Below are 26,690 nucleotides of genomic sequence, written 5' to 3'. Positions count from 1 at the left end.
ATGAGGCCTACAAATACATTATAATTTATACTACAAAAGTAGCGTAAAAGCCATGTACTCCAGCCTCATGTCTCTGTTATGATGGTCTGGGAGAGGAGGGGACAGGGGCTCCTATTCTGGCCCTCCATTTAGTGGGACTCTAGCCATCCCTTATCTCAGAGTTACTCTTGAAGGTGTGGATGTCTGAGCTGCCAGCCTTACCCTGCTCCTAATTAAAAAATCTACAACTGGAACATCAATAGTGTAAACAAGGTGCAAGACTCAAAAACATATAACTATACAATAGAATAAAGAGTTTCACACTAGTCACAATGTGTAGGGGAATGATGAAAAGCAGAACTGCTATGGGAATACTAGACTGAAAAATACAATGAACAATCTGAAAAATGAAAAACATGAAAGTGGAATTTGCATAACTGCTATGAATAATAGGAATATAAGAAATGTTTACCGATTGTGTTGATTAATGCAAAAGAGCCCCAAAACCACGCCAAGGTAATCTCTATTTTTGGGGTTCCTAACCTATGTGTAACCTCACCTGCAGTTAAAACGCTTTCTCTGTATGGGAAGCAAAGGACCAAGCTATATATATGAAGTGAAACAAATGGCTGGGGGTGGGGCAGGGTTCTCAGACAGAAAGTGCATACTAATTAAAGAATGTACGTCTGGAACTCCAATGGTGTGAACATGGTGCAAGACTCAAAAACATATAACTGTACAATAGGATAAAGAGTTGCACACTAGTCACAATATATAGGGGAATGATTAAAAGCAGAACTGCTATGGGAATACTAGACTGAAAAATAGAATGAACAATCTGAAAAATGAAAAAGTAGTTCTGCTTTTCATCATTTCCCTATACATTGTGACTAGTGGGCAACTCTTTATCCTATTGTGCAGGGGTTGGACAAAATATTGGAAACACCGAACGTTTTGGCATCATAATCTTCGAACATGTTATACACATGCAAACCGTGACATATGTTAATGTTTTGTAGTTGATTATTTGTGTTATGTGATATGTGTATGTGATGCCCTGGCCAGGCCAGGTAGTCACAAATAGTCCCCTGCACTACACCTTTCCCTCACAGGTGACATCAGCCAACCTTCAAAACCCTAGTCACCCCCCTCAGGGCTAGATGGACACACCAGGGGGTGGAACCAGGTGGTTGGAAGACGCCCACCAAGTAGTCTAGACAGCCCGAGTCTAGACAGCCCGGGGGCGGGAAAGTAGTCAGTTCAGTACAGTGTTAGAGTTCAAGTTGGAGAGGAGTGTGGGCTGGAGCTGGGTGCAGCTCCAGCAGAGGCGAATACCCCAAATTTAACAGCGCCAGGGTAGGAGCACTGGTGCTAGTGGCTAGGAGGCAGATGGCGGTCTCTGTCTGCAGGAGTCGGGAAGACGGCTCGGTGGAACCGAGGTGGATCGGGACAGGGTAGTGGCCCGCTGGTACCGACCCGGGGAACCGACTCGGAAATCGAAGCACACAGGGGGGTACTCGGACCCTGAAGCCGGGACCAGAAGCGACTGGAACCGGTTAATTTACTGATTGAGGCCAGGACTAGAGGTCCTGTCTCACCCAAAGTCCCTATTAGAAAACAACAGCCCACCGAGGGGAATAGAAGGCCACCGCCAGGGCTCAGAGATCCCACGGGCCAGTTTCTGCGGGCAAGGGCTCCTTAGGCCACATCCAGCCAGGAGCGGACTCCTGAAGTTGCAAGCACAGGCAGTCCACCATCTTACAAAGGTGCAGGAGAAAGACAGAGACCACCAGCCGGGTGGGTGGACCAGAACGCAGCCGGATGCGGGCACCGACCACCATCACCTTGGTTTACTAGAGACTCGTGTGTTTCCTTCAATAGTGAGTACACCAGCACCCTGCGGTCGCCCATCTCCCTGCACCAAAATCCCAACGGGTCACGGGGCCACCATCCCTGCCCACGGAGGGTTTAACAACTTGCTGCATAACATCTCCCCTGGGTGCCCCGTAACTGCATGTTGGTGGTGTCCAACCTCACCACATACCGTGGGTGGCGTCACAAACTTAATACGGCTCAGCCCGTACATATACGTCCTACATCCACCACTATAACCCCCCTTTTTTGATCGAAGTGACCGCGAGACCCCCGGGTCCGGAGACCCTCGAGCCACCCACAGAAGGTCCGGATCCGTGCAGCTCGGCTGCTGCGAGCGGGGCGGTACATGTATGTAAATTAACTGTTTGTTTTGCAGAAGAACATTGATGAGAACCTGATACCAATGGCAGACCTCTCAGATTTTCAAAGAGGCCAAATTGTTGATGCTTGTATGGCAGGCGGTAGTGTAACAGAAAGTGCCCGAATGCTTGGCGTGTCAAGAGGTACTGTCTCCAAAGTAATGACTGCGTTTGAAAGAGAATAAAAAACGTCCGCAGCAAAGCACAGGTCCGGCCGAAAGTCGAAGTTGACTGAGACAGACCGTCGGACTCTAAAGCGAATTGTGATAGAGCATCGGAAGACCACGGCTCCGAAAATCACTGCTGAGCTCAATGAACACCTATAGAACCCAGTTTCCACGAAAACTGTTCTTCGGGAGCTGCACAAATCTGGATTCCACTGAAGAGCTGCAATTAGAAAACCGCTGCTCTCAATGACAAATGTGTCCAAGCGTTTAGAGTGGTGTAGAAACCTCCAGAATTGGTCCCTCGAGCAGTGGAAACATGTGATATTCTCAGACGAATCATCGTTTACCCTTTTTCCGACCTCCGGCTGAGTGTACGTTTGGAGACAGCCGAAAGAGCATTCCATCCAGACTGCCTTCTCCAAACCGTAAAACATGGCGGAGGTTCTGTGTCGATCTGGGGAGCTATTTCGTGGAAATCCGCCGGGCCAATGATATCCCTTCATGGAAGAATTAACAGCCGAGATTATTTAGGCATTTTGGGCGACCAAGTGCATTCCATGGTTCAAGCACTGTTCCCGGACGGGAACGCCATCTTTCAGGATGATAATGCACCAATTCATACAGCTAGAATCGTTAAAGCATGGCACGAGGAACATTCTAATGAAGTTTAACATCTCATCTGGCCCCCACAATCCCCAGACCTCAACATTATTGAGCATTTATGGTCGATTTTAGAGATTCAAGTTAGACGTCGATTTCTGCCACCATCGTTGATCAAAGAACTGGAGGGTGCTTTAACTGCAGAATGGGCTAAAATTCCTTTGGAAACAATTCACACCTTGTATGAATCCATACCTCGAAGTATTGAGGCGGTAATCGACGCAAAAGGTGGACCTACACCATATTAAACTAACTTTTGTTAATGTTTCCAGGTGTTTCCATTATTTTGTCCAACCCCTGTATGTTTACCCTGCTTCTGACCAGCCCTGATCTAATATCCCCTCCCCTTCCTCCCCAGGGGAGGGCTGGGACAGCAGTGTTATAAAGCCAACAGAGATAGACAAACAGGGTTACCAAAACTCTATCTCACAGCACGATCACAAAGCGGTATGCGACAATAAGAGGTAAGGAGGAAGTAAGAACAGAGAGGAAACAACAAGATGGGAGAAGTTCACAACTCCAAGTACCACACAATATTATCACCAGCAGGACTGGGACACAACAGGACACAGACCAACACAGCAATAAACTATAGTCGGCGTGGGAAGACAGATTCTACCATCTTAAAAAGGCAGAGAGTAAATGGGATAAGTTTCCAACAACATGTGATTCCAGAGCTAACCAGCAGCCAAGCAGAGGATAACTCTTGCTAGCCTGAACATTAATGAGCACACAGCTGGTTGACACCCAAGCCTGCCTGTTTAACTCAGAAACAGCAGAGAAACCATAGTGTGGAGTGTCAGAATTTGTAGTGTGAACAGGGTCTGATGCCGCCATGACACTCAGTGGGTATTGAGCAAAACTCCATGTGACAGTCTCTTAATGAATTGGTGCGTCTTACTTTCAAGACTGGCATTTAAAGCGTGGTAATTTATGAATCAGGACTAATGTGTTTTATGTTTTTATTTTGAGTTTTTTACTTCTGTGCCACCCCCGCGTCAGCAGCCGGGCTGCTCGGATCCGGATCTGCGGTGGCTCGAGGGGTCTCTGGACCCGAGGGTCGGGGTCATGCGGCCACTCAAATAAAAAGGGGCAGTATTTACATGGGGCTGTTTGGTTAAAGTTCGTGACGCCACCCGTGGTGTGTGGTAAAGGTGAAGTACCACCGCTGCAGCTGGGAGTACCCGGTAGCGATGGTGTGGGCAGCCAGGTGTTTAACCCCTCCACGGGTAGGGGGGAATGCCCCGGGACTCGGTGATGGTGTCGGGGAGGTGCCATCGGGCCGATAAGGGTTAATTGCGTACTCACTCAGTCCAATAACGCTGACACTGACAACCGTGGTCAACCAAAGTTCTTGATGCCACTGCAGCAGGGAGGGAGGACGCCTGGATCCCGTGCCCGTTGGTGTTGCTTGTTATCCTGTGACCTTAACCTTGGCACCTCTTTTCTGTAGTTGGTCCCTTTTAGCATAGAACTAAACGGGTCCTGCTCACCCATATGGCTAATGGAGTGAGCCTGCTCTCAGGGTTCACGCTTGGGATTTTCTGGACTATGTGGTGGGAAAGTCCTATCCCCCTCATTGCGCTAGTATCCCAATTTTGAAACGGGTGAAGAACGGATCTTGAAGGCTCCGTCCTCGTCTGGCAAATTACCAGGACGCCTGAAGCTACTTCCTGGCCTAGGGTCCACGTACGTCGTGCCCTGGTCCCTGCCCGGTGATGGCACAAGGCCGCCGGCTGTCCTCCTCGACAGTCCGTGCCCCTTGTCATGATCCCCTGCGACCGGGGTCCACCTCCTACCAGGTCCAGACCAGCGTCTGCCACCTAGTGGCTTACGGAACCCAGCTCCTGACCTCTCCTCTCGAGAGTCACCACTCAACTCACTGTCTCCTAACACTCCTGACCTCCCCTAACCAACCCCCCCCCCAAGTGGTCAACCCTATTCCCTTCAGGCTGTCCACTGGTGTGTCTGGTGGGTATGGTGCAGAGTGTTCCTAGGGTTTTGATTAGCTTGTTCTTAGCGACACCAAAGGTCAGGGATTCGTAACCAAGGAGGAGGTAAATATCATGCAGAAGGGCAGATTGCACAATACCCTGTGACGATCTGATAGGCCAGGGCGTCACACTTCTTTAATAGAAAAAGAATCATGATCTATCCTAAAGTTATAGATCAGTATTATGAAAATAGGTAAACTATTTTCTTAAAGGGAACCTGTCACCAGATTGGCGACTATAAGTTGTGGCCACCACCAGTGGGCTCTTATATACAGCATTCTGTATTGTAGCAGGCGCACAACAATACTTTGATCTGCCCTGCTCAGGGCAGATCAAAGTGCGCATGCGCAGGACCTCAATGCCGGCTAGTGTGCATGACATAGGACGCGTCATGCACCCAGGCTTCAGAAGAAGGAGGATAAAGATGGCCGAAAGAGGAGGCGCCGTACCCAGAGAACGGAGACATTCGTGTGACCAATCTGCACCGCACCGCCCCTCAGGTGAATATTATAAAGTGATTTTTACATTCTGCACATTGGCCTGTTAGAGTACTGTATATAAGAGCCCACTGGTGGTGGCCGCAGCTTATAGTCACCAAATCTGGTGACAGGTTCCCTTTAAGATAGTTGTCATGAGTAGTTACGAGCTGCAATGCTATTGGTGAAAAGTTGCAGTCTTCACTATGTGCTGGCAAGACGTTCAATATACCTTGAAAATAGTCAGACACCCTTCAAGCAGGAAGAGGCCACTGAGGATCGTCTTGCTGAAAACGTTATGGTCTGTGACAGCGCTGACTATAAATCAAGTATTGTCCATGTCTTGTTCAAGGCAAAGTCCCTGTGTTTCTTCGCCAATGTTATCTCAAAGGATAATTAACATTACTTAAGAGGTATGACAACATCTGCACCCTGACAAATGTAATTACTGTACTTTATTTAGGCCTTTGTCTTTTTCTAATGATCTTATGAATCACTGCATTATTAGAGTAAGGTCAGCGCGCTCTGTGCTAATAATACTCTACCAAATCAGCTAGTCATATATCTGCTGAAGTAGCCCGCTATTACCTGTTCTTTGTGTAGAGTTTTGCTTTTCCATTTTGCAGAGACTGTGACCTTAAAGTGCATGATAGATCTTTACTAAGATGATGTTTCTGGTAGATTAGCTTTTATGCAGTCAAAAAGAAGTGCAACGGGCAATAGAAATCATTAAGATAGTAAAGTGAAAAGTTGACTTAATAAAAACCACAGTTTTTGAATTATATACCTAGTACTCAAACCTTTTTTTTCATAAGTAGTCCAGCATTAAGGGATATCCGATGCAAAGTAATCAAATTCTCCACAAATGCTCCCCCTTGGCACCATCACCAGGTCTCGAGACATGATAAAGCTATTGTGATGTGCTAATTGTCATATATGACGTATAGTGACTTCTGGGGTTCTGCTAGGTACACGGGAACCCCCCGGCGAGCGCCGGAACACAGGGTACACGTTACAAAGTTGGGTCATGGAGCTAGGGAAAGGGTAGCAAGGTCACCTCTTAAACACATCTGAGGCTGATCCCTGCACTCCCTAACGTCCCTATACGGGTTCTTTCACCCTGTCGCCAATCATGTGCCTATCCCTGTCTCTGCAGGAGTGCTAGCCCCACACTAGACTAAAAACACAGAGAGGATAAGACAGACAGGGGTAAAATAAATTGCAATCATACAAAGCCCTTCCAAACAACAAGAGGTAATAATGTGGAATGGACCAGAGGGGAAAAACCAAACAGGATTAGGTAAGGGAAAACAACACAGCTTTATAGCAGAGCTAATTAGCAATAGAGAACAGCTGCTCATACCTTTCATTCAGAGTTTCAGGAACCAGAGGATCTACTTAACTCTAGTAGCGCTGGATATAGGAGAAGCTGCACCACCAGCAGTATTAACCTGACCAACTGTGTATGAAGCCCTGTGTTACGGTTGCTGTGGCACTGGAGACTATGTTCGGATTTCTTGCTACTGCACATGTGCGAGCACTGGTGACTATGTTCAGATTTCTTGCTACTGCACATGTGCAAGCGCTGGAGACTAAGTCCTATCTTGGAGCCATTGCACATGTGCAGGTGACATCATCGCTGACACGAGGTCACATGTCTCTGACACCTTCTAAGCTGATTGGCCGCTGGTCATGTGCTTGTGACACGTGGTCACATGTCTCTGACACCTTCTATGCCGATTGGTCGCTGGTCATGTGTCTGTGACGCTTTGCTCGGTGATAGGCCAGCGTGACATCATTGCTGTCGTTCTGGCAGCGGATTGGCTCTGGTGTCCTCCATCTTGGATGAGGCACAGAGTCTATATAAGACCCTGACGCACGCCGACCGGCGCGCAGTCCTCTTGGTTCATGCATGAGAGTAGACGCTCTGTGCACGTCCCTCTAGGCATCTCTCTGTCTATGCTAGGTGAGCGCTACTGGCAGGGTAGCGTTCTGTACCTTACAGCTTCGGCTGTGGTCCGTATCCTTACATCTTAGTGGAGCGGACATAGGCAGGTGCCTGAGGCACATGGTCCGGCTGGGCCTTGTGATTCTACTCGTAGGTGGACGTTACCGCTAGGGTAACGTTCCTTATACTGCGTCTGGCAGTTGTTCGTATCCTCGCACACTAGGGGAGCGAACATAGGTAGGAGCTTTATGCGGCTTGTGCTGCTGTCCGTCTCTTTTGCACCATTAGTGGAGTGGACCTAGGCAGGTGCCATATCTAGTGGTTCGTGTCCTCGCACACTAGTGGAGCGAAGGCAGGTAGGAGCTTTGTGCGGCTTACGCTGCTGTCCGTCTCCTGGCACCACTAGAGGAACGGACCTAGGTAGGTGCCATTTCACACTCACTGCTTTTGTCTCTGTGATCATTAACAGAGACCATACCACACACCCTCCGAGTAAGGGAGGAATTGCTTTATTTCCTAACTATATGCCTCTGTGAGTTTAACAGAGATATTGCACTCTGCACTTGTGCTATTACTATTTACAGCGGCACACTTATATACTCTTCCTCACTCATTAACCTATCCCTTTTACGTTAATGCTAAATACGGTAGTCGCTGTGACTTTAACAGTACACGCCGTGATTGGCTCTAGTGTCACTGACACGTATCAGTGTCAGTACTGCTTCCGTAGTACAAAATACCTCTTATCCTCTGCCATAGTCTGCAGCAGAGACTTTGCACGGTGGACCCTGACTGTCTGATATCCCTTTTGTTTTTATAATCAGACAGCCCCCGTAACATTAGGACTGCGCCAAGGGTCTGGCAGTTATGGCAGAATATCAGCAGTAACACCGTTACATACAAGTACTTGAGTTGTGGCTCAAGAGTATAGAGGATAAACCTCAGACCATGGTGACATCTGCACATGATCCTCGACTTGCTCTGCCAAACAGATATTCTGGCGATGCCAGATCATGTCGTGGTTTCATTAGTCAGTGTCAGATACACCTAGAGGTCAACTCTTCTCGCTTCTCTACGGAGAGGTCCAGAGTAGGATTTATCATCTCCTTACTTCAGGACAAAGCCTTAGAATGGGCGACTCCCTTATGGGAGCGCTCTGATGTGGTTACTCTGAGATATCAAGACTTTCTTGATGCTCTTAAAGCGGTATTCATGGGTCCACAGGTTACCCATGATGTGGCCCTGAGACTCTTAGATCTATATCAGGGTTCGTTATCCACTAGTTCTTATGCCATTGCTTTTAGAACTCTGGTGGCAGAACTAGATTGGCCAGAGAAGGTGTTGATTCCTATCTTCTGGAGAGGGTTGACAGGCTATGTCAAGGATGCCCTTGCTACTCGTGAGGTCTCTGCTTCTCTGGAGGACTTGATCACAGTAGCAACGAGGATCAACGTATGCCATAGAGAACGTAGACTCGAGGTCTCTTCCTCACGCCCTAAGCATCGGGCTATTACAGTTGTTGAGGGTCCCCCCACCATCTTCCTCAGCATCTGAAACATCTCCCACTCCTATGGAGTTAGGTCATACGTCCTCCAGACTACACAAGTCTGATCCTCCTATATGTTACGTATGTCGTCAGGCTGGGCACTATGCCAACAAGTGTCCTAGCCGTCAGGGAAACTCCCAGGCCTAGTAACCATTAGAGGGGGGTTACTGGAGACATCTTCTGCACCCTCTAAGTGTAGTATCCCAGGTCAGCTCTCATTCTCTGAGAATACATGGCCTATTATGGCTTTTGTGGATTCCGGAGCTGACGGGACTTTTGTGTCCTCAGGATTTGTAAAGAGGCACAATATTCCCTCTATCATGTTAGAGGCGCCTATGCCTGTCCGTGTTATTAATGGGACTATGTTGTCTGACTCCATTACATTGAGGACAGTTCCCTTGCGCCTTTCCCTGTCTCAGGGTCACATAGAGGAGATTTCTTTTCTTGTTTTGCCTGAGGGTATAGACGACGTTCTTCTGGGTCTCCCATGGCTTCGGACTCATGCTCCTCTAATTGACTGGGAGTCCGACAGCATTATTAGTTGGGGTTCGAAATGTCAGTCCCGATGTCTTTCCTTACCACCTAAGGTCGTTGCGGTTGCATCAACTGATCTCTCTCCCATACCTACACCCTATTTGGATTTCGCTGACGTGTTCTCCAAACAGGGTGCTGAGGTTCTTCCACCCCATAGGCCGTATGACTGTGCCATAGACCTTATCCCAGGTTCGGTTCCACCTAAGGGCAGGGTTTACCCCCTGTCAATATCTGAGTCGGAGGCCATGTCGACCTATATAAGAGAGAGTTTAGAGAAGGGGTTCATTCGTAAGTCTGTCTCTCCCGCGGGAGCTGGGTTTTTCTTTGTTCGGAAGAAAGAGGGTGATTTGCGTCCCTGCATAGATTACAGGGGTCTCAACGCAATCACAATAAAGAACAAATACCCGTTACCTTTAATTTCGGAGCTCTTTGACAGACTGAGGGGAGCTCAGGTTTTTACGAAGTTGGATCTGCGGGGTGCGTATAACTTGGTACGAATTCGAGAGGGTGACGAATGGAAGACCGCTTTTAACACCCGAGACGGTCACTATGAATACCTCGTCATGCCTTTTGGTTTATGTAATGCACCCGCAGTATTTCAGGACTTTGTTAATGATGTGTTCAGGGATTTACTGTTATCCTCCGTCGTGGTGTATCTGGACGACATCCTTATTTTTTCTCCTGATCTGGAGACTCATCGTCAGGATGTCGTTCGTGTCCTTTCCCGTTTAAGGGAGCACTCATTGTTTGCTAAACTCAAAGTGTGTATTCGAGCAGTCATCCTTGCCTTTTTTGGGTTACATTATCTCACAAGAGGGTCTGGCTATGGATCCTGCGAAGCTCTCTGCTGTCCTGGAATGGTCCGAACCTCATTCCTTGAAGGCGGTGCAACGCTTCTTAGGATTCATAAATTATTACCGGCAGTTCATACCCCATTTCTCCACTTTGGTGGCCTCTTTGGTGGCCTTGACTAAGAAAGGTGCTAATCCCAAAGTCTGGTCTACTGAGATATAACAGGCTTTTGAGGCAGTAAAAAGACACTTTTCAACTGCTCCCGTTCTTCAAAGACCCGATGAGAATAAGCCCTTCCTCTTGGAGGTTGATGCCTCTTCAGTGGGTGCTGGTGCGGTCTTGTATCAAAAGAACGGTGTAGGTAGAAAAAGGCCGTGTTTCTTCTTTGCTAAAACCTTTTCACCGGCAGAGAGAAACAATACCATTGGGGATAGGGAACTGCTCGCCCTGAGATTAGCCTTGGAGGAGTGGCGTTACTTGCTAGAAGGAGCGAAACATCCTTTCCAGGTCTATACAGACCATAAGAATCTGACGTACTTACAAACCGCTCAGCGTCTGAATCCTTGCCAAGCCCGCTGGTCCGTGTTTTTCTCCCGCTTTCACTTCTCCATCAATTATCTGTCTGGGAGTAATAATAACAAGGCAGACACCCTGTCTCGCTCTATGCTTTCTACCCAGGAAGAGATTGATGAACCTCGTCTTATCCTTCCCTCCATGGTTTTTCATACGCTCTCCCCTGTGACGTTAGACCAAATCCCACCGGGCAAGACCTTTGTTCCACCTGATCGACAGAATGATATACTGTCGTGGGCCCACACCTCAAAGGTGGGTGGGCATTTTGGTATTAGACGGACACGAGAGTTACTCGAGAGGTGGTATTGGTGGCCACACTTAACCAGCCACGTCAAGAGATATGTGGGTTCCTTCTACTCGTGTGCTCGCAACCGTCCGTTACGGCAGAGACCGGCTGGGCTCTTGCATCCTTTACCAGTGCCAGATAGACCATGGGAGGTGGTAGGCATGGACTTTGTGGGTGATCTTCCTTGTTCACAGGGACATAGATTTGTGTGGGTCACTACGGACAATTTCTCCCGGATGGTTCATCTCGTACCGTTATCGAGAATCCCATCTTCCAGGGTACTAGCCAAACTATTCCTCAAGCATGTCTTTAGGCTTCACGGGATGCCAGATCGTATAATTTGTGATAGAGGTCCGCAATTTGCTTCCCGTTTCTGGCGAGATCTTTGTAGCCTTCTGCAAATTGAGTTGAATCTCTCTTCGGCATACCATCCGGAGACCAATGGTTTGGTTGAGCGTACCAATCAATCCATGATTATATACCTTCGACACTTTGTTGCTGAGAACCACGATAACTGGTCCTCCCTCCTACCCTGGGCAGAATTTGCCCTTAACAATTCGCTGGCTGAGGCCACTGGGCAGACACCGTTCGTACTCAATAATGGGCAACACCCTAGGGTACCGGTACCGTTTCCCGCTGCTGCACCTCCTCCTCTTGTGGCCGACTGGGCAACTAATGCCAGAGAGGTTTGGGATCGGACTCAAGAGTCGATCCAAGCAGCTAAGGACTGTATGAAGACGGTGTCCGATCGGTTTCGTCGCCCGGCTCCTGTCTTTTCTTCGGGGAACTTTGTGTGGCTCTCTGCAAAACACGTGAGACTTAGAGTGAGCTCTGTCAAATTTGCTCCTCGCTTCCTGGGTCCTTATGAGGTTCTTCGACAGGTAAATCCTGTAGTCTACCAATTGAAGTTACCCGTCCATCTTAGGATCCATGACAAATTCCATCTTTCACTGTTAAAGCCGGCTATTTTACCTCACGCTCGTGAAGTGCACTCTCCTGCCTCTGATTCCTCTCGCTCTAGCTATTAGGTTCGAGCCATAGTTGGTTCTAAGATGGTTCGAGGGCGCAGGTTCTTCTTGATAGATTGGGAGGGCTACGGCCCGGAACATCGCTCTTGGGAGCCTGGGGAGGCTGTCCATGCTCCCGACTTAGTTGCCGATTACCTGCGTTGCCGGGAGGGGGGTCCTTGAGGGGGAGGTACTGTTACGGTTGCTGTGGCACTGGAGACTATGTTCGGATTTCTTGCTACTGCACATGTGCGAGCACTGGTGACTATGTTCGGATTTCTTGCTACTGCACATGTGCAAGCGCTGGAGACTAAGTCCTATCTTGGAGCCATTGCACATGTGCGGGTGACATCACCGCTGACACGAGGTCACATGTCTCTGACACCTTCTAAGCTGATTGGCCGCTGGTTATGTGCTTGTGACACGTGGTCACATGTCTCTGACACCTTCTATGCCGATTGGTCGCTGGTCATGTGTTTGTGACGCTTTGCTCGGTGATAGGACAGCGTGACATCATTGCTGTCGTTCTGGCAGCGGATTGGCTCTGGTGTCCTCCATCTTGGATGAGGCACAGAGTCTACATAAGACCCTGACGCACGCCGACCGGCGCGCAGTCCTCTTGGTTCATGCATGAGAGTAGACGCTCTGTGCACGTCCCTCTAGGCATCTCTCTGTCTATGCTAGGTGCGCGCTACCGGCAGGGTAGCGTTCTTGTACCTTACAGCTTAGGCTGCGGTCCGTATCCTTACATCTTAGTGGAGCGGACATAGGCAGGTGCCTGAGGCACATGGTCCGGCTGGGCCTTGTGATTCTACTCGTAGGTGGACGTTACCGCTAGGGTAACGTTCCTTATACTGCGTCTGGCAGTTGTTCGTATCCTCGCACACTAGGGGAGCGAACATAGGTAGGAGCTTTGTGCGGCTTGTGCTGCTGTCCGTCTCTTTTGCACCACTAGTGGAGCGGACCTAGGCAGGTGCCATATCTAGTGGTTCGTGTCCTCGCACACTAGTGGAGCGAAGGCAGGTAGGAGCTTTGTGCGGCTTACGCTGCTGTCCATCTCCTGGCACCACTAGAGGAACGGACCTAGGTAGGTGCCATTTCACACTCACTGCTTTTGACTCTGTGATCATTAACAGAGACCACACCACACACCCTCCGAGTAAGGGAGGAATTGCTTTATTTCCTAACTATATGCCTGTGTGAGTTTAACAGAGATATTGCACTCTGCACTTGTGCTATTACTATTTACAGCGGCACACTTATATACTCTTCCTCACTCATTAACCTATCCCTTTTACGTTAATGCTAAATATGGTAGTCGCTGTGACTTTAACAGTACACGCCGTGATTGGCTCTAGTGTCACTGAGACGTATCAGTGTCAGTACTGCTTCCGTAGTACAAGATACCCCTTATCCTCTGCCATAGTCTGCAGCAGAGACTTTGCACGGTGGACCCTGACTGTCTGATATCCCTTTTGTTTTTATAATCAGACAGCCCCCATAACACCCTGTGCTGTGATCTCCTGACACCAGCAATAGGAGGGACCACTTTCCATTGTGGTACCCCCGCAACACCTGGTGAGATGGACTGTTGTATCCCTTTGTCTGGATGAGCAGTTATATAGCATGGACTGATGACGTTGGTACAGCAGGTTGGTCCAGCTGGAAGAACAGAAGCTGTGGTGGCAGAATGTCAAAAGGTAGGGCAAACAGGAATTTCAAAGAGAGGTGTAGTAACAAATTGTTGACCAGTGGAGTTGCATCTACTGGGACCTGCGCCAATTGACTTCCTTGTCCCAGCGCAGCATTCAGCTGTCCTTTCCACAGGCCTTGGAATGCAACTGGAAATACGCAGCCGCCCATGAAGAGGCTCAAACACTAACCGGCCACATTTCCAGACTGCTTGACCTGGAAATGTTGCAGTTTAGGCTTGGAGAAACTGAGACTTTCTGTAACCTCATGGCGGCTGCCATCCCTCGGTATTCGGTCCGCAGCTGCCACTATCTCTCCCGGTGTGCCGTCCTCTCCTTACATAAGATCACATTTTTAGATCAATTAAAGAGTCACATATGGTGACAGTAACCCACGAATGAAAAACAGCAAACCAAACTAAGTGGTCACATATCGCACACATATATCTATATTATGACACTTTATTATGCAGAAAGCAGAGATTTTTTCAAATTTTGTACAATCGCCTTAAGATCTGTATTTTGGCTTTTCTGGTTCTCCTGAGTACAGGCAGCATCGGCCACCAGCTCCATTGTGCATTGTTTGGTCTTCTCATCCTGTACATTTATCCACAGGATTTGTATAGTAGATGCTGTTCCCACCAGTGGGGCCACGACCTGCGCCGCTCTCAGCCCAGCGACGGCAGAATTCCCATCCAAGTGTGCAGGAACTTCTATCATCTCTCCATGAAGAGCGACAGCGCTTCATTCTCCAGATACATGTGCGCCCAAATTTTCTATGAAAAAAATAAAATTTGTTTTCATTATTGTTTAGTCATGGTTATTTGGAAATCTTTCTGCTGGTCACATTGCGACCTTTCTAGTATAAGCAGTTATGTTCTTACTGTTTGAGCACTGTAGTGTAATATCTTCCCTTAATGACCACTCATGTCCATTCCCCCTCAGTCTGCTCCGTCTCTGCCAACATGCGCAAGGTGGAATTCAGCAGCTGCAGTGTAAATGGTTATTTATTGGAGATTTCAATCTTGATCAGAGTTTGTCTTATTTTTATTTCTTTGTGCTAATTTTACAGCTTTTACGCAGCTACTGAATTTTACTTGACACTTTTATGTGCCAACGCTCGTATCCCAGCAGATGCTTTATTGCAACAGGAGCGTTATAGAACTCAGGATAAATCAATTGCCGCCATCGTATTATTGTGTCTTGTAAGGTAAAACGTCTCATTTCTGAAGAGTACTAATTGAGTGGGCGGCCAAAGAATAGCATTCAGTCAGTGTTAGGAGAAAAGATGTCACATTCCGTTATCTTCAACCTTTGAGGAATGACGAGACGTCAGGAAATTTTGTATTAATATTACTAATATTTTTATTTTCACGTCTTACGAATTGACTGCAAGTTTTTGTATTCTTGGGGGAAAAAAAAGTGATATATTCCTTCTACAGAGAGGTTAACTAAGGGTGGTATCTCTGGTGTCTATATTGTGTTCTTTTTTCTTAAAACAGCGCTTAGCTTTAATTTTTTAGCCGTGACCTTTTGGTTCCTGTCTTGTTTGGCAACTAATAGAAATACAATGCTTCAATAGAAAGACCGATCCTCCTCGTATATCTGTTCTTTTCAGCAGGAGAATGGTACATGACATGTCTCGCTGATTCTTTGTAAGTTACAGTTCTTTGTTGAGTCTTTCTCTTTCTAAGTCTGCTGAAGAAGGTCAACTTGATCTCAAACCCCAAGACCAGGTTGATCAAAAAGAAGGAGAGTGATATAAAAAACATTGTTTCCACGAGGGAAAATCATTTATTGCATTGGAACCCAACAAAAAAACTTGCTGGCTTTTAGAAAATATTGTAGTGTCATATATACAGTATATATAGGTGAAAATAAAACCATTTAAAGGGGTTGTCCACTATTTGGACAACTCCTTTTCAATTGTTATATTCCCCCTTATAAAATATCAACATCCTATAGTGCTATCCGGTGTCTGCGCCGTTCCAATGATGTTGGACGCCTGGTCTGCCAGGACTTGCATGAGGTTACACAAGTCCTGCAGCCAATCAGCAGCTGCTTAATGCTCACTTTCTTCAAGCGAAGTGAGAGCTGATGCTGAACTCTGATTTAGGGAAGAGTCACTCACCCGTATAACTCAGAAGCAGATCGCAATACAAATGTAATGCCTTCCTGGATCCACAGACTAAGACGGGCTGTAATGGACAGGGAAGTCACTCACCAAGCAGGACCCCCAGAACCCTGAAACCCTTTAACCCCTATACAGGGATTAGGAATTACACAGGGCCCTGGAGTTCACTACCTGTGGAAGGCAGCAGTCCAAGAGAGTAGTCGACAAGCAGGGTCAAACCAGGAATTGCAGAACAGGGACAGAATTGGTAGGCAAGGACATAATCAGAAACAAGCAGAGGTCGAAACCGGATCGGGCAGCGAGGTACAAAAACAGCAGACAGGAGAGGTAGTCAGAACACAAGCAAAAGTCAGAACACCAGAATCACAAAACAGAACAGGAGCCAGAATATCAGAACTATCTCTGGCAGAGGTCAGCAGACAGGAGGGGAATTAAGAAGGGTGTAGTGTCTTCCCATTGGCTGTAGCTGAATGATGGCAACTTCAGCTGGAAGACACACGCCACCTATAGTCAGCCAGTGGTACTGCAGATCCCAAGATAACCCAGCCCAGTGGATGATCGGAGCCTGCGCCCACCAGTGCCGCTGGCATCGACTCCTCTCCCATCACCAGCACCATCCATGGCAGGAACACGGCATCGCTTGGTGATGAAAGTAGAAGTCACTGGAGTGGACTCCGGTGGTGACGTAACAACAATGCACAGACTGGCCATCGGCTCTCTCGACCCCAATGTGACAGCACCTGTACAGCTGTACAGACTCTCAGATCTGGAGAGCTGACAGCCAGTCTGAGCATTATGTTGCGATCCTCATCCAAGTTATACTCTTCACTTACTCCAAATATTCAGCTAAGGTTCTATGAATAGGGCCTGTTTTATGAAGACATCTAATGTTTAGTACCAGAGACTGGAGGTCTCTTAGTTTCCTAAAGTTGTTTTTAGGAATAGCTTTTCTTATCCGCGTGAGGATCTGTTCTTGGTTTGAGATATATGACTCCTTCACATGTAGGTCCCTTGACAGTTCCCTAATAGCAGATGTTGGGGAACATGAGGGTTGATCATGGACCAATTGGTGATTGATATGTTCCATGCCCTATAGAGGTGCTTCCAAATGTGATAAAGTGTGCATGATCGGTATTGAAAGAGAGGTGGTGATTACTGTCTCTCCATCCAACCTCAACTTTACTCTTCACCATTCATTGCAGCTACTCTACAAAATCCAACCAACTGGTGTTGGATGTAAAGAGGTTTAAACTCAAGGAAGATTTAGCATTCATGAGTGAGCGCAAAATTCCTGCAGGAGTCTTACCACCTTTCATTACCGTTATGGACTTGTGCCGCCTCTGCAGCGGTCGAACCGCTCGGATCCGGGGGTGATTGCTCGTGGCTCGAGGGCCTCCGGACCCGTGGGCTAGGGGCCACTCTGCAAAATGATGAAGAGGTTATTTACAGGGGAGATATGTATAGTTCGTGACGCCACCCGTGGTGTACGGTAACTGGGAATACTGCCGATGCCGGTGGAAGTACCCGGGGTGATGGAAGGGGGCAGCGAGGTGACGTGGCCCTCCACGGGTAGGGGATGTCCCCAGGACTCAGGATGGTGGTGCGGGGTGCAGGGGAGGCGCAGGCTAGCTGGTTGCAGGGATCAATTGGTACTCACTCAGCAAATAAGCAGACGCTGACAACCGGGTGAACCAAGTCTCTGACTGCCGCTGTCTCCTGGGAGGAGCTCGTCCAGGTTCCGTCCCCTGCAGAACTGCTTAGTGGTCTGTGGCCTCTCTCCTGGCACCAAAATTTTAGATGTTCTCTTGTGGCCAGTCAGCCTGGAGCTTTCCGGGCCCCGCTCCCCACTGTGGCTAAGTAGAGGAGCTTGCTCTCAGGAGCTCACGCTTGGGATTTTAGTGGGCCTCTTCTTTGGAAAGCCCTATCCCCCTCGTTGTGCTAGTGCCCCCGATTTTTGAGCTGGTGGGAACAGTCCATAGAGGTCCTGTCGTCCGCAGGTTAATTGCCAGGTTGCCTGCAGCTTCTCCCCGACCTAGGGTCCGTGTACCCCGATGTGCCTTCGGTCCCAGACCGGTAATTAGGCCTATGATACTGACCGTCCACCAAGACCAGTCCCAGGCACCTAGCCTCAATCCCCTGCGACCGGGGGGTCCAACTCCTTAAGGTCCAAACCACTGTCTGCAACCTAGAATTTCTCTCTTCTGGGAGCTCCAACTCCCAGCTCCCTCCGAGCTCCTCACAGCTCGAGGATAAGCACTGCTCTGTCTGTCACCTCCCATCAGGTGGACGGCCCTATTCTGCTTAAGCAGCTCACTGGTGTGCCTGGCAGGTGTGGTGCAGGGTGTCACTATGATTTGTGAATGCTTGTGGAGGCAGTACTGCAGGTTAGGTTCCCAGAACCATAGGGGTTTTGAGTCCTGCACGGGAAGAGAAAGATTGTGCAGAACCATGTGATGACCTGACTAGTCCAGGGCGTCACAGACTGTTCAAGTAGGGCAGTCCAGAAGTAGAAAAACATGGTAGCTTTTTTACCGAAAACAGTGTTACAACTGGTCTACAGGTTGTAGGTGGTCTTATAGCTCTGTCCAATCCACTTCTGTAGAGCAGAATTATAATACCAGACATAACTAATGAACAAGAGACGTTGTTTTGGAAGAAAGTAAGAAAGCAGCCATGAGGCTTTTTAAACAATGGATGACTTTAGGAACAATTTAGTTCTAAGCCTATGTCATCCTAATACAAACAATGAAAAAACCTTAGCTTATCCAAGGCGGTAAAGTAAATGACATATAGTATTATATTATATGTGCTGCTACTTCTTCTTATTCTTTCAGACTGGAATCTCCCACTCGATCCTTGAGCATGGATGCCCCCAAAGGAGTTTACATCAAGGCTCAGACTGGAGAAATTGAGGCTATTTCACAGAGAGATATCAAATTTCACAGTAACGATGGAATGGTTTGTGATTTTTATAGCTAATTTAGACAATAAGGAAAAGGGGAAAATGCTTTCCTGTAGGTTCAGAGGGAAGAGTGATTCATCGCAAAGTGGTGAATGAATATATGTTCTTTATGTCATATTTGCGCAGGTAGGTTTATGGCAGACCTGCCAATGGTTCAGAAGATAGGTGATAATTATATGATCGTTAAGGGCCTTACCAAATTGGCCCTGACTGATTCTTAGAAAAGGAGTCGTAAATGAGGCAATAGTGTATATGAGTGACCACCGTTTCACCTCTGTGGGACTGACGGAACACCTCTCTCTACTGATCCTATAGACAGTAAATTAAATATTGGGATCCCTGTATTTAGTTGGACAATCCATGTACAGGAAACATGATATCAGAAAATGCCACTTTGATCTGAGCAAAGATTATTGTAAAGGGAGGATGAGGAGGTGAGCTGTGACCTTTAACTATTGTAAGCGGTGGATCCTGTATTATCTACTGACTATAAAGCTGTTACCTCTCATTGTAATTATTTTTGGGATGATAATAAGACTGCTGAAAAGTGATGTCTACAGAGTCTAATGTGAGTCTACTATCAGACTTAGTGGTGAGTGTGAAAATGGTAAAATTTCCAATTTCGGAGAATTAAAAAAAAATTAAAAAATGTTTTAAAAAATAAATGTAATATATCAACCTGGTTTAAACATTAAGTCATTTTTTCTAATCACACATTGTCACGCTTGGTATGGTGGAACACCAAACGAATGGCCAAATGCAGGAGCAAGAGGGAAACTCTGACACTAGGGAAGGTGAAGATGGAGACCCCTACAGAAAACCTACTGCTGACTCCAGGCTCCCCTGAGGTCCCTAGATAGGTTCCGCATTTATTTGCCGATCAGGATACCTAGGCCGTAGCTGGCTCTGCAATAAGCCCTAAGCAGTGACCGGGCGGAATGAGCACTAGTCAACGCCTCTAAGTTCTAAAGAATACACAAACAAGGTAATACAAAATGGACACTTACGGTATATCCAGGAATATATTGTGAGAAAAACAGCAACACATAACCTCGAGTTTCCATAAGAGATTTCAAGCTGACTGCTTGCAATCTGGACAACTAAGAAGTAACTATCACTGGCAACAAACCATGGGAGAATGCAGAAATATATAGACTCAAGGAGAGAAGATAAGGACCTGCAGCTGAACTACCAAAATATTCAGGGTCCAAAAGGGAGAAAGTTAACCTTGACAGAGAAAATACATAGAACTACACACCAAGGAAAGGAATGTCAAGGAGCAGTTTCTACAGCCAATTGGAGCGACCTTCTGTAGCCAGACATCACAAGGTAGTCTGTCAAGCGTGAAACCCCCGTAACACACATTCCCTTTAAGCAATGGAAAAGTAACCATAAATAATTTAATTTATTTTCAAAAGAAATTCATATAGAATTTGGGAGACCATGTTTCTGAGTTTACCCACTCAACTTGTTTTTTCCATCAGTTTCTTTCTAGTCTTCCTTAAAGGGAACCTGCCAATATAAAAAACCCAAAACATGATACTTACCTGCAGCCATAGTGGTTATTTGTAAACAAACATTTAAAACATAAGTGGCAGAGAAAGTGCAGCTACAAAGAGAAAAATAAGTTATATTCTCCCTGCAGCCACTCACATCCAATCATCGGGGTGGCGCTGGGGCTGAGAACAGTCAGTGCTCTCTATACTGTGGGTGGGACCATAATCACTCCTCTTGCTGTTTTAATGACATCCTGCTCAACTGGTTGTGTGCACAATTTTAAAGCGGGTTTCTTTTACGCTACAGATTGGCACCCTCTTTTCGCAACCCCACATATATATATCTCTATAGGGCAGGGAAACCCTGTGTTATTTTGTGCCTCTTCAAGTTGACTACCCTCGAGTACTCTGCTCGTTGACCCAATCTATTGGCAAAGAGGTGGAAACCATCATATGGGAAGGGTTTGTGCAGAGCAGGATGTCAGTCAAGGAGCGCTGGGCATTATTACTGCACGTCCCACTGTGTGCTATGCACTGACTGTTCATAGTCCTGATGCTGCTCCAACGACTGGAAGCAAATGGCTGCAGGGAGAATATAACTTGATTTTCTCCCTGAAAATATTTAAAACACTATTTATCTGAATAATTACACTAAGGCTACGGGTGAACATGTTTTGTTTTGGATTATTTTCTATCTATTTCCTTCTCTCCAACCCAACATATTCTTGACAGCCGGCCCTGCAGATTGTCTATGCATAGCGAGCTGTCAATCAAAGTGCTTACAGCCTCCGCTGTGAGCAGTGACTGTAGCCACTCTGTAAATTACTCTATGACTGAAAGTCAGGAGCTCCCTGGAGGAAATAAGTTCATTTTCTCCCAGTAGCCGCACTTTCATAAGGCGGCAGTTGGACAGCATTGTAATGTTATTAACTGAAAGCCAGGAGCTCCCTGGAGGAAATAATTTCATTTTCTCCTAGTAGATGCACTTTCATAAGGCGGTTGGACAGCATTGTAATGTTATTGACTGAAAGTCTGGAGCTCCCTGGAGGAAATAATTTCATTTTCCCCTAGTAGATGCACTTTCATAAGACGGTTGGACAGCATTGTAATGTTCTTAACTGAAAGTCAGGAGCTCCCTGGAGGAAATAAGTTAATTTCCTCCCAGTAGCCGCATTTTCATAAGGTGGATGGACAGCATTGTAACGCTATTTACCAGCAGGTTAACCCTATATTTGCAGGTAAATAGAATTTACCGAGGTGATCAGTTCCCTTTAAATTGCACACAACCCCTTAGGCTAATTGGTGTTATACTGGATAGATCCTTGAACAGCATGTTCCTAAATTTTGGCACAGGGCCTGGTTAGTACAATACTATATAGAGAAATAACTTGAAACTCCTGAGCCCAAAAGAAAAATCTGTTATAGGGCCTGGAGCATATCTTGTGCGCTGGTATTACTTACCTACACCTCTGGTCCTAAAATAAAGAGCTAAAATAAAGTAAATGCAAAGCTAATAACTCAGTCATATCCAACCATTTACCTAATATGTGTAAAAGAAAATGAGACAAGAATTTTAATGTACAAATTAAAACAAATGATGTTTAAAGTTCTGCTTTACATGTGATTACCATATTTATTACTTATCTCAATTATTCATACAGATTATTAAAATACACTTTTTTTACTCTGTCCGTTTTCTTACCAAAATATATAGCCATTACCGGATATAAATCATCCTAGTGCTGCGCATCCAGTGCTCTCTACAAACCCATCAATCATTTCCAGGATGAACAAGGCACTTGACACTTTTTATGTTCGCACTGCAAAATAATAGGATTGTGGCCATTATGAAGCCCTGCAGAAGTCACACTGGGATATCGCCTTCTAAAATGTCATTACTTATAATGTCCTGGGAAAAAAAAGTCTTTCAACTGAAAGTCCATTTTTTTGCTTTTGAAGAAATTCAGAAAGCTCCTACCCTCCTGGCTAGTGAACTTATTCAGGCCTTTTAACTTTTTACGCCACAAATATGTTGAATGTCAATCATAGGTATTTGGTATGTTTAAGATGCCCACATTTGTCTTTGGATATCTGCATGATAATTAGGTGTAATCACCGTTTCTGGAATTTCTTAGGGACTGTCATACATATGTAGTGACATGTTTTGTTTTTTTAACTCTTTTGACGCCTATTGTAGACCCATATATCCTTCATTAATTAAGGAATGCAGAAACACTTATTAGTGTGCACAATAAGGCTATGTGCGCACTAGAAATGTGAAGTTTCTCAAGAAAATTTCTTGAGAAACTTCTGGGAGTGAAAGATTTCCGGACCTCCGGAAAAAATCCGCACCAAATCCGCATGCGGATTTGCCGCGGATTTGCCGCGGATTAGCCGCGATTTTGCCGCGATTTTCCCGCGGGTGGTTCCCTGCGGATTTTGCAGGCTGTACTGCCGAAATCCGCAGGGTACCTGCGGAAATAATGAACATGCTCATTTTCTCAAGAAATTTTCTCGAGAAATTCTTCTCAAGGAAATTTCTTGAGAAAAATCCGCAGTGTGCGCACAGCTATTTTTTTTTCTCAGAATTTGCTGGGAAATGTCTGCACAAAGATTGCAGACAATTCTCAAGAAATTTCCGCGGCAAATCCGCGGGTAAATCCGCGGGTAAAATGGTCTAGTGCGCACAGAGCCTAAGGGTTTACTTAGGAAGTAATGCCACATGGTTTATTGAGTATGGGGATCCCCATCATTCCTAAAGGCCCTCCCATACACATTCGACTTACCCAGTCTTATACCAAGCAAAGCCCGCTGCGAAAAGGAAATGAACTGTGATCCTGGCAGTATTCGGGTTTCAGTCACGGGGGCGGCGTCAGCGCGGGTTCAGTCACTGCTTTGTGTATGGAGAACAGCAGCTGTAACTGCCCTCCCACTGACTGACAGCTGGGTCTAATGCAGAGTGGCTGTTAGTGTCGGGGGCGCAGTTCCATAGACAGTGCAATGACTGAACCCATGCCGGCGCCGCCCCTGTGACTGAAACTGGAACGCTGCCAGGAGGAAATGAACTGTAATCCTGGCAGCATTCGGGTTTCAGTCATGGGGACAGCGCCGCTGTGGGTTCAGTCACTGCTCTGTGTATGGAGAACAGCAGCTGTAACTGCGCCCCCTGCACTTATTGACAGCTGGATCTAATGCAGAATGGCTGTTAGTCAATGTCAGGGGCACAGCTCCATACACAGTACAGTGACTCAACCCATGCCGGTGCTGCCCTCGTGACTGAAACTAAAAGGCTGCAAGGAGGATTAAAGTTCATTTCCTCCCAGTAGTGGGGTTTAATGTGCAGATGTCAGGCAGGGTTAGAGTACTATGAACCTGCAGATTAACCCCATATCTGCAGGTTAATAGCATTTTTCCACGTGACTGGTTCCCTTTAAAGTAACCCTGAGATATATGCATATAGGACATGAATTGTTAGTGATGAAGGGGTTAACTTTTGATATTCCATATTAAGATATCTGCATATACCTAATGGATATGGTGATTCTTATAGTAACACTTGTCTCCTTTTTTAACATAGGTGGTGTTGGATGCTGAAAAAATAATTTTACCCAAACTGCCTCATGGTACAAAGACTAACTCAGCTGACAGCTCTCAGGAACTCTATGAAATATGTGTCTGTCCAGATGGAAAACTGTATCTGTCGGTGGCCGCGTCAAAATCCACTTGCCAGGAATACAGCCGAGACTGTCAATGAGGGACTTTTTTAAGCCGCTGTATAGTAGCCGTGCATTTTATATCAACTGGTGACTTTCTGCTGTTTGTTTGAAAGGATTTAGATACTAAAATCACAAAACGCGTCGGGATGCATATTTGTATTTCAAAATTAAACTTTTAAGAAGAGTCTTACAATATTTTTTTAGCCGGTGTAAAACAGCACAAGCTCATTTTGACTTGGAAATGAATCCTCATCGGTTGGTCTTTAACTAAAATTATGGGATGGAGATTTTTTTTGGAGCTCGGCCACCTAATAAAATGAGAATTTTGTCGCGTCACTGAACTGTTCCATGATTGTTGAACTGGGTAATTAATTGAAAACCCATTGTAACTTTTTCTTGAAATTTAAGTCCATTTCTGCTTACAGTATGCATTATATTATATTCATTCGATCTCAATGACCTGTTTCCAATATCTAAAAAATGAATTGGTGCCAGCAATATACTATGCAACCTGTACTGCAATAATATATCTCCTATGGTCTGCTGTTTTTAATGTGTGTTTCATTGGGTTGTAAATTTTCTATGTATGATCTTTAAATCTTTCAATTGGCATTTGAAGAAACAGGTAACATGCTGGTAGAACAATAAACACACTGTTTTCTTAGATTTGGTCACAGATTTCAATTTTTCTTCATAATTGGTCTTTTCTTGGCTACTTTTAGGGGTTTTCATTGGAACGGTTGGGAATATATAGCAATACCGTGCTTCCCCGATAAGGCACTGTGTTATATATTGTTTTGCCCCGAAAAAAGCACTAAGGCTTATTATGGGGTAGGGCTTATTCTCGGGGAACATGGTTGGAGGAAAGGTTACCCACCAAAAAAATGCAGATACCTCTTCCAAGGATCGTCATACTTACCAGACCCCGGGCGTCTGTGTGGCTCTCAGGTCCTCCTGCAATCCTCGGCGGGTGCTCCCAGCAGGTATGCTCCATGTCATCCTCCTATCCTTCTGGTTGACACTCACACATCAGATCGCACACACTCATACACACACAAACACTCATGAGATCGCACATACAATCACGCGCGCACACACTCACCACAACCGGTGATACCACTTGTTTCCAGCCAGCAGGAGATTCTCTGCTCTCTTTTCTCTGTGACGCATTCCACCACTCGGTCCTCCATGCGTTCTACCCAAGGTCCTGGCTCTCCACTGCACAGCATCCCAGGTCTTTTCCCGTCCAGAAGCAATCGATATCGCTGGATGTGGTGAGTGTGTGTGTGCAATCTGATGTGTGTGCGATCTGATGTGTGTGGGTATGCGTTCCACCTCATGTCCTTGATGCGTTCCACTGCTCCCGGTCAGCACCTAGTGAGTATGATCGCGGGGTCTTCTCTCTTCTTTCTTTTCTCTTTTCAGGGTATCTGCTTTCTATAATGAAGTGTCCTGCATTATTCTTTAATGTTTTTAGCTGCATGGACACTTTATTATTGAACCATGACTAGGGTTTATTTTCGGGGTAGGTCTTATATTTAAGCCTTGCTGAAAACTTCTGCTAGAGCTTATTTTCAGGGTAGGGTTTATTTTCGGGGTAGGGCTTATATTTAAGCCTTGCTGAAAGCTTCTGCTAGAGCTTATTTTCAGGGTAGGGATTATTTTCGGGGAAACTCAGTACATGTGACACAAGTCCTAAGGTAATTGTGGGGGATTTTTTTTTTACAGGTTCTTTAACAGAAAAAAGTATATAGAGCAGGTCAATGTGAAATGAGTCTTAATTTTCTTCACATCATATTATAAGGCATAAATTAAGATTTTTGCAGCAGTTTTCTAGCATTAAAAAGCAGCAAGTTTTCAAAAATTGGCTACTTTCTGCAATTATACACTGCTCTCCATAAAATTGTGCATGGCTAGCTGTGAAAATGAGGTCTTCACCAGATTTATGAATTGTCAAAAAATGTGAGGGATAATAATAATTAAAAATAAAAGCTCTCTTAGTTTGATACACAGCCAGATAAGCCAACAGCTGGGGGCTGCAGCCTGTAGCCGTATGCTTTTTCTGTGCTGGGTATCACAATATGAAGGACGCCATTTTTTTAATGTGTTTATTTATTTTCACACCACTATAGGAACTTATACAGTGTGTGTGATTCCAAAAAATCACAAAGGGTGGGGGCATAGTCTGACTGCAGCCAATCACAGAGGCTGGCACTGACGGTGGGCAGGAGAAGCAGTGAATATGTATAAGTGTTAATGATCGGACCCAGAAGTAGTGTTGCCGCCGTGTGGAAGGTTGGTAAGTATAATGGTCCTGCTTTATTCCTTCATTTCTATCATTATCCAGGTAGCCAAACTCGAACAGTAACACGAACTTCCAAGAGAAGTCCGTGTTCGGGGTCCATGCACGGACACTAGGTATCCAGTACTGACCCTGATCGCCCATCACTAATTGTGACTTTTTTAAAAAGTCACAGATGCACTCCAGTAATAAC

At 46.1% G+C, this 26,690-nt stretch overlaps 1 protein-coding gene across 2 annotated transcripts in view; it reads left to right on the top strand.

Annotated features, from left to right (window-relative positions):
- SGCG (sarcoglycan gamma) overlaps positions 1 to 24,859 on the top strand; it is a 383,560-nt gene extending 358,701 nt beyond the window's left edge. For both annotated transcript variants that reach the window (XM_075337388.1, XM_075337389.1), the window contains exons 7-8: positions 18,856 to 18,979; positions 24,057 to 24,859. In XM_075337388.1, the coding sequence (XP_075193503.1) occupies positions 18,856 to 18,979; positions 24,057 to 24,233 (301 nt within the window). In that variant the 3' untranslated portion in view covers positions 24,234 to 24,859. The remainder of the gene's footprint in view (positions 1 to 18,855; positions 18,980 to 24,056) is intronic.
- The last annotated feature ends 1,831 nt before the right edge of the window (positions 24,860 to 26,690 follow it).

The sequence above is a fragment of the Anomaloglossus baeobatrachus genome, chromosome 2, assembly GCF_048569485.1.
Source record: "Anomaloglossus baeobatrachus isolate aAnoBae1 chromosome 2, aAnoBae1.hap1, whole genome shotgun sequence".
Lineage (NCBI taxonomy): Eukaryota > Metazoa > Chordata > Amphibia > Anura > Aromobatidae > Anomaloglossus > Anomaloglossus baeobatrachus.
Note: the sequence above shows the minus strand (reverse complement) of the source record. Positions and strands in the feature narration are given on the sequence as shown.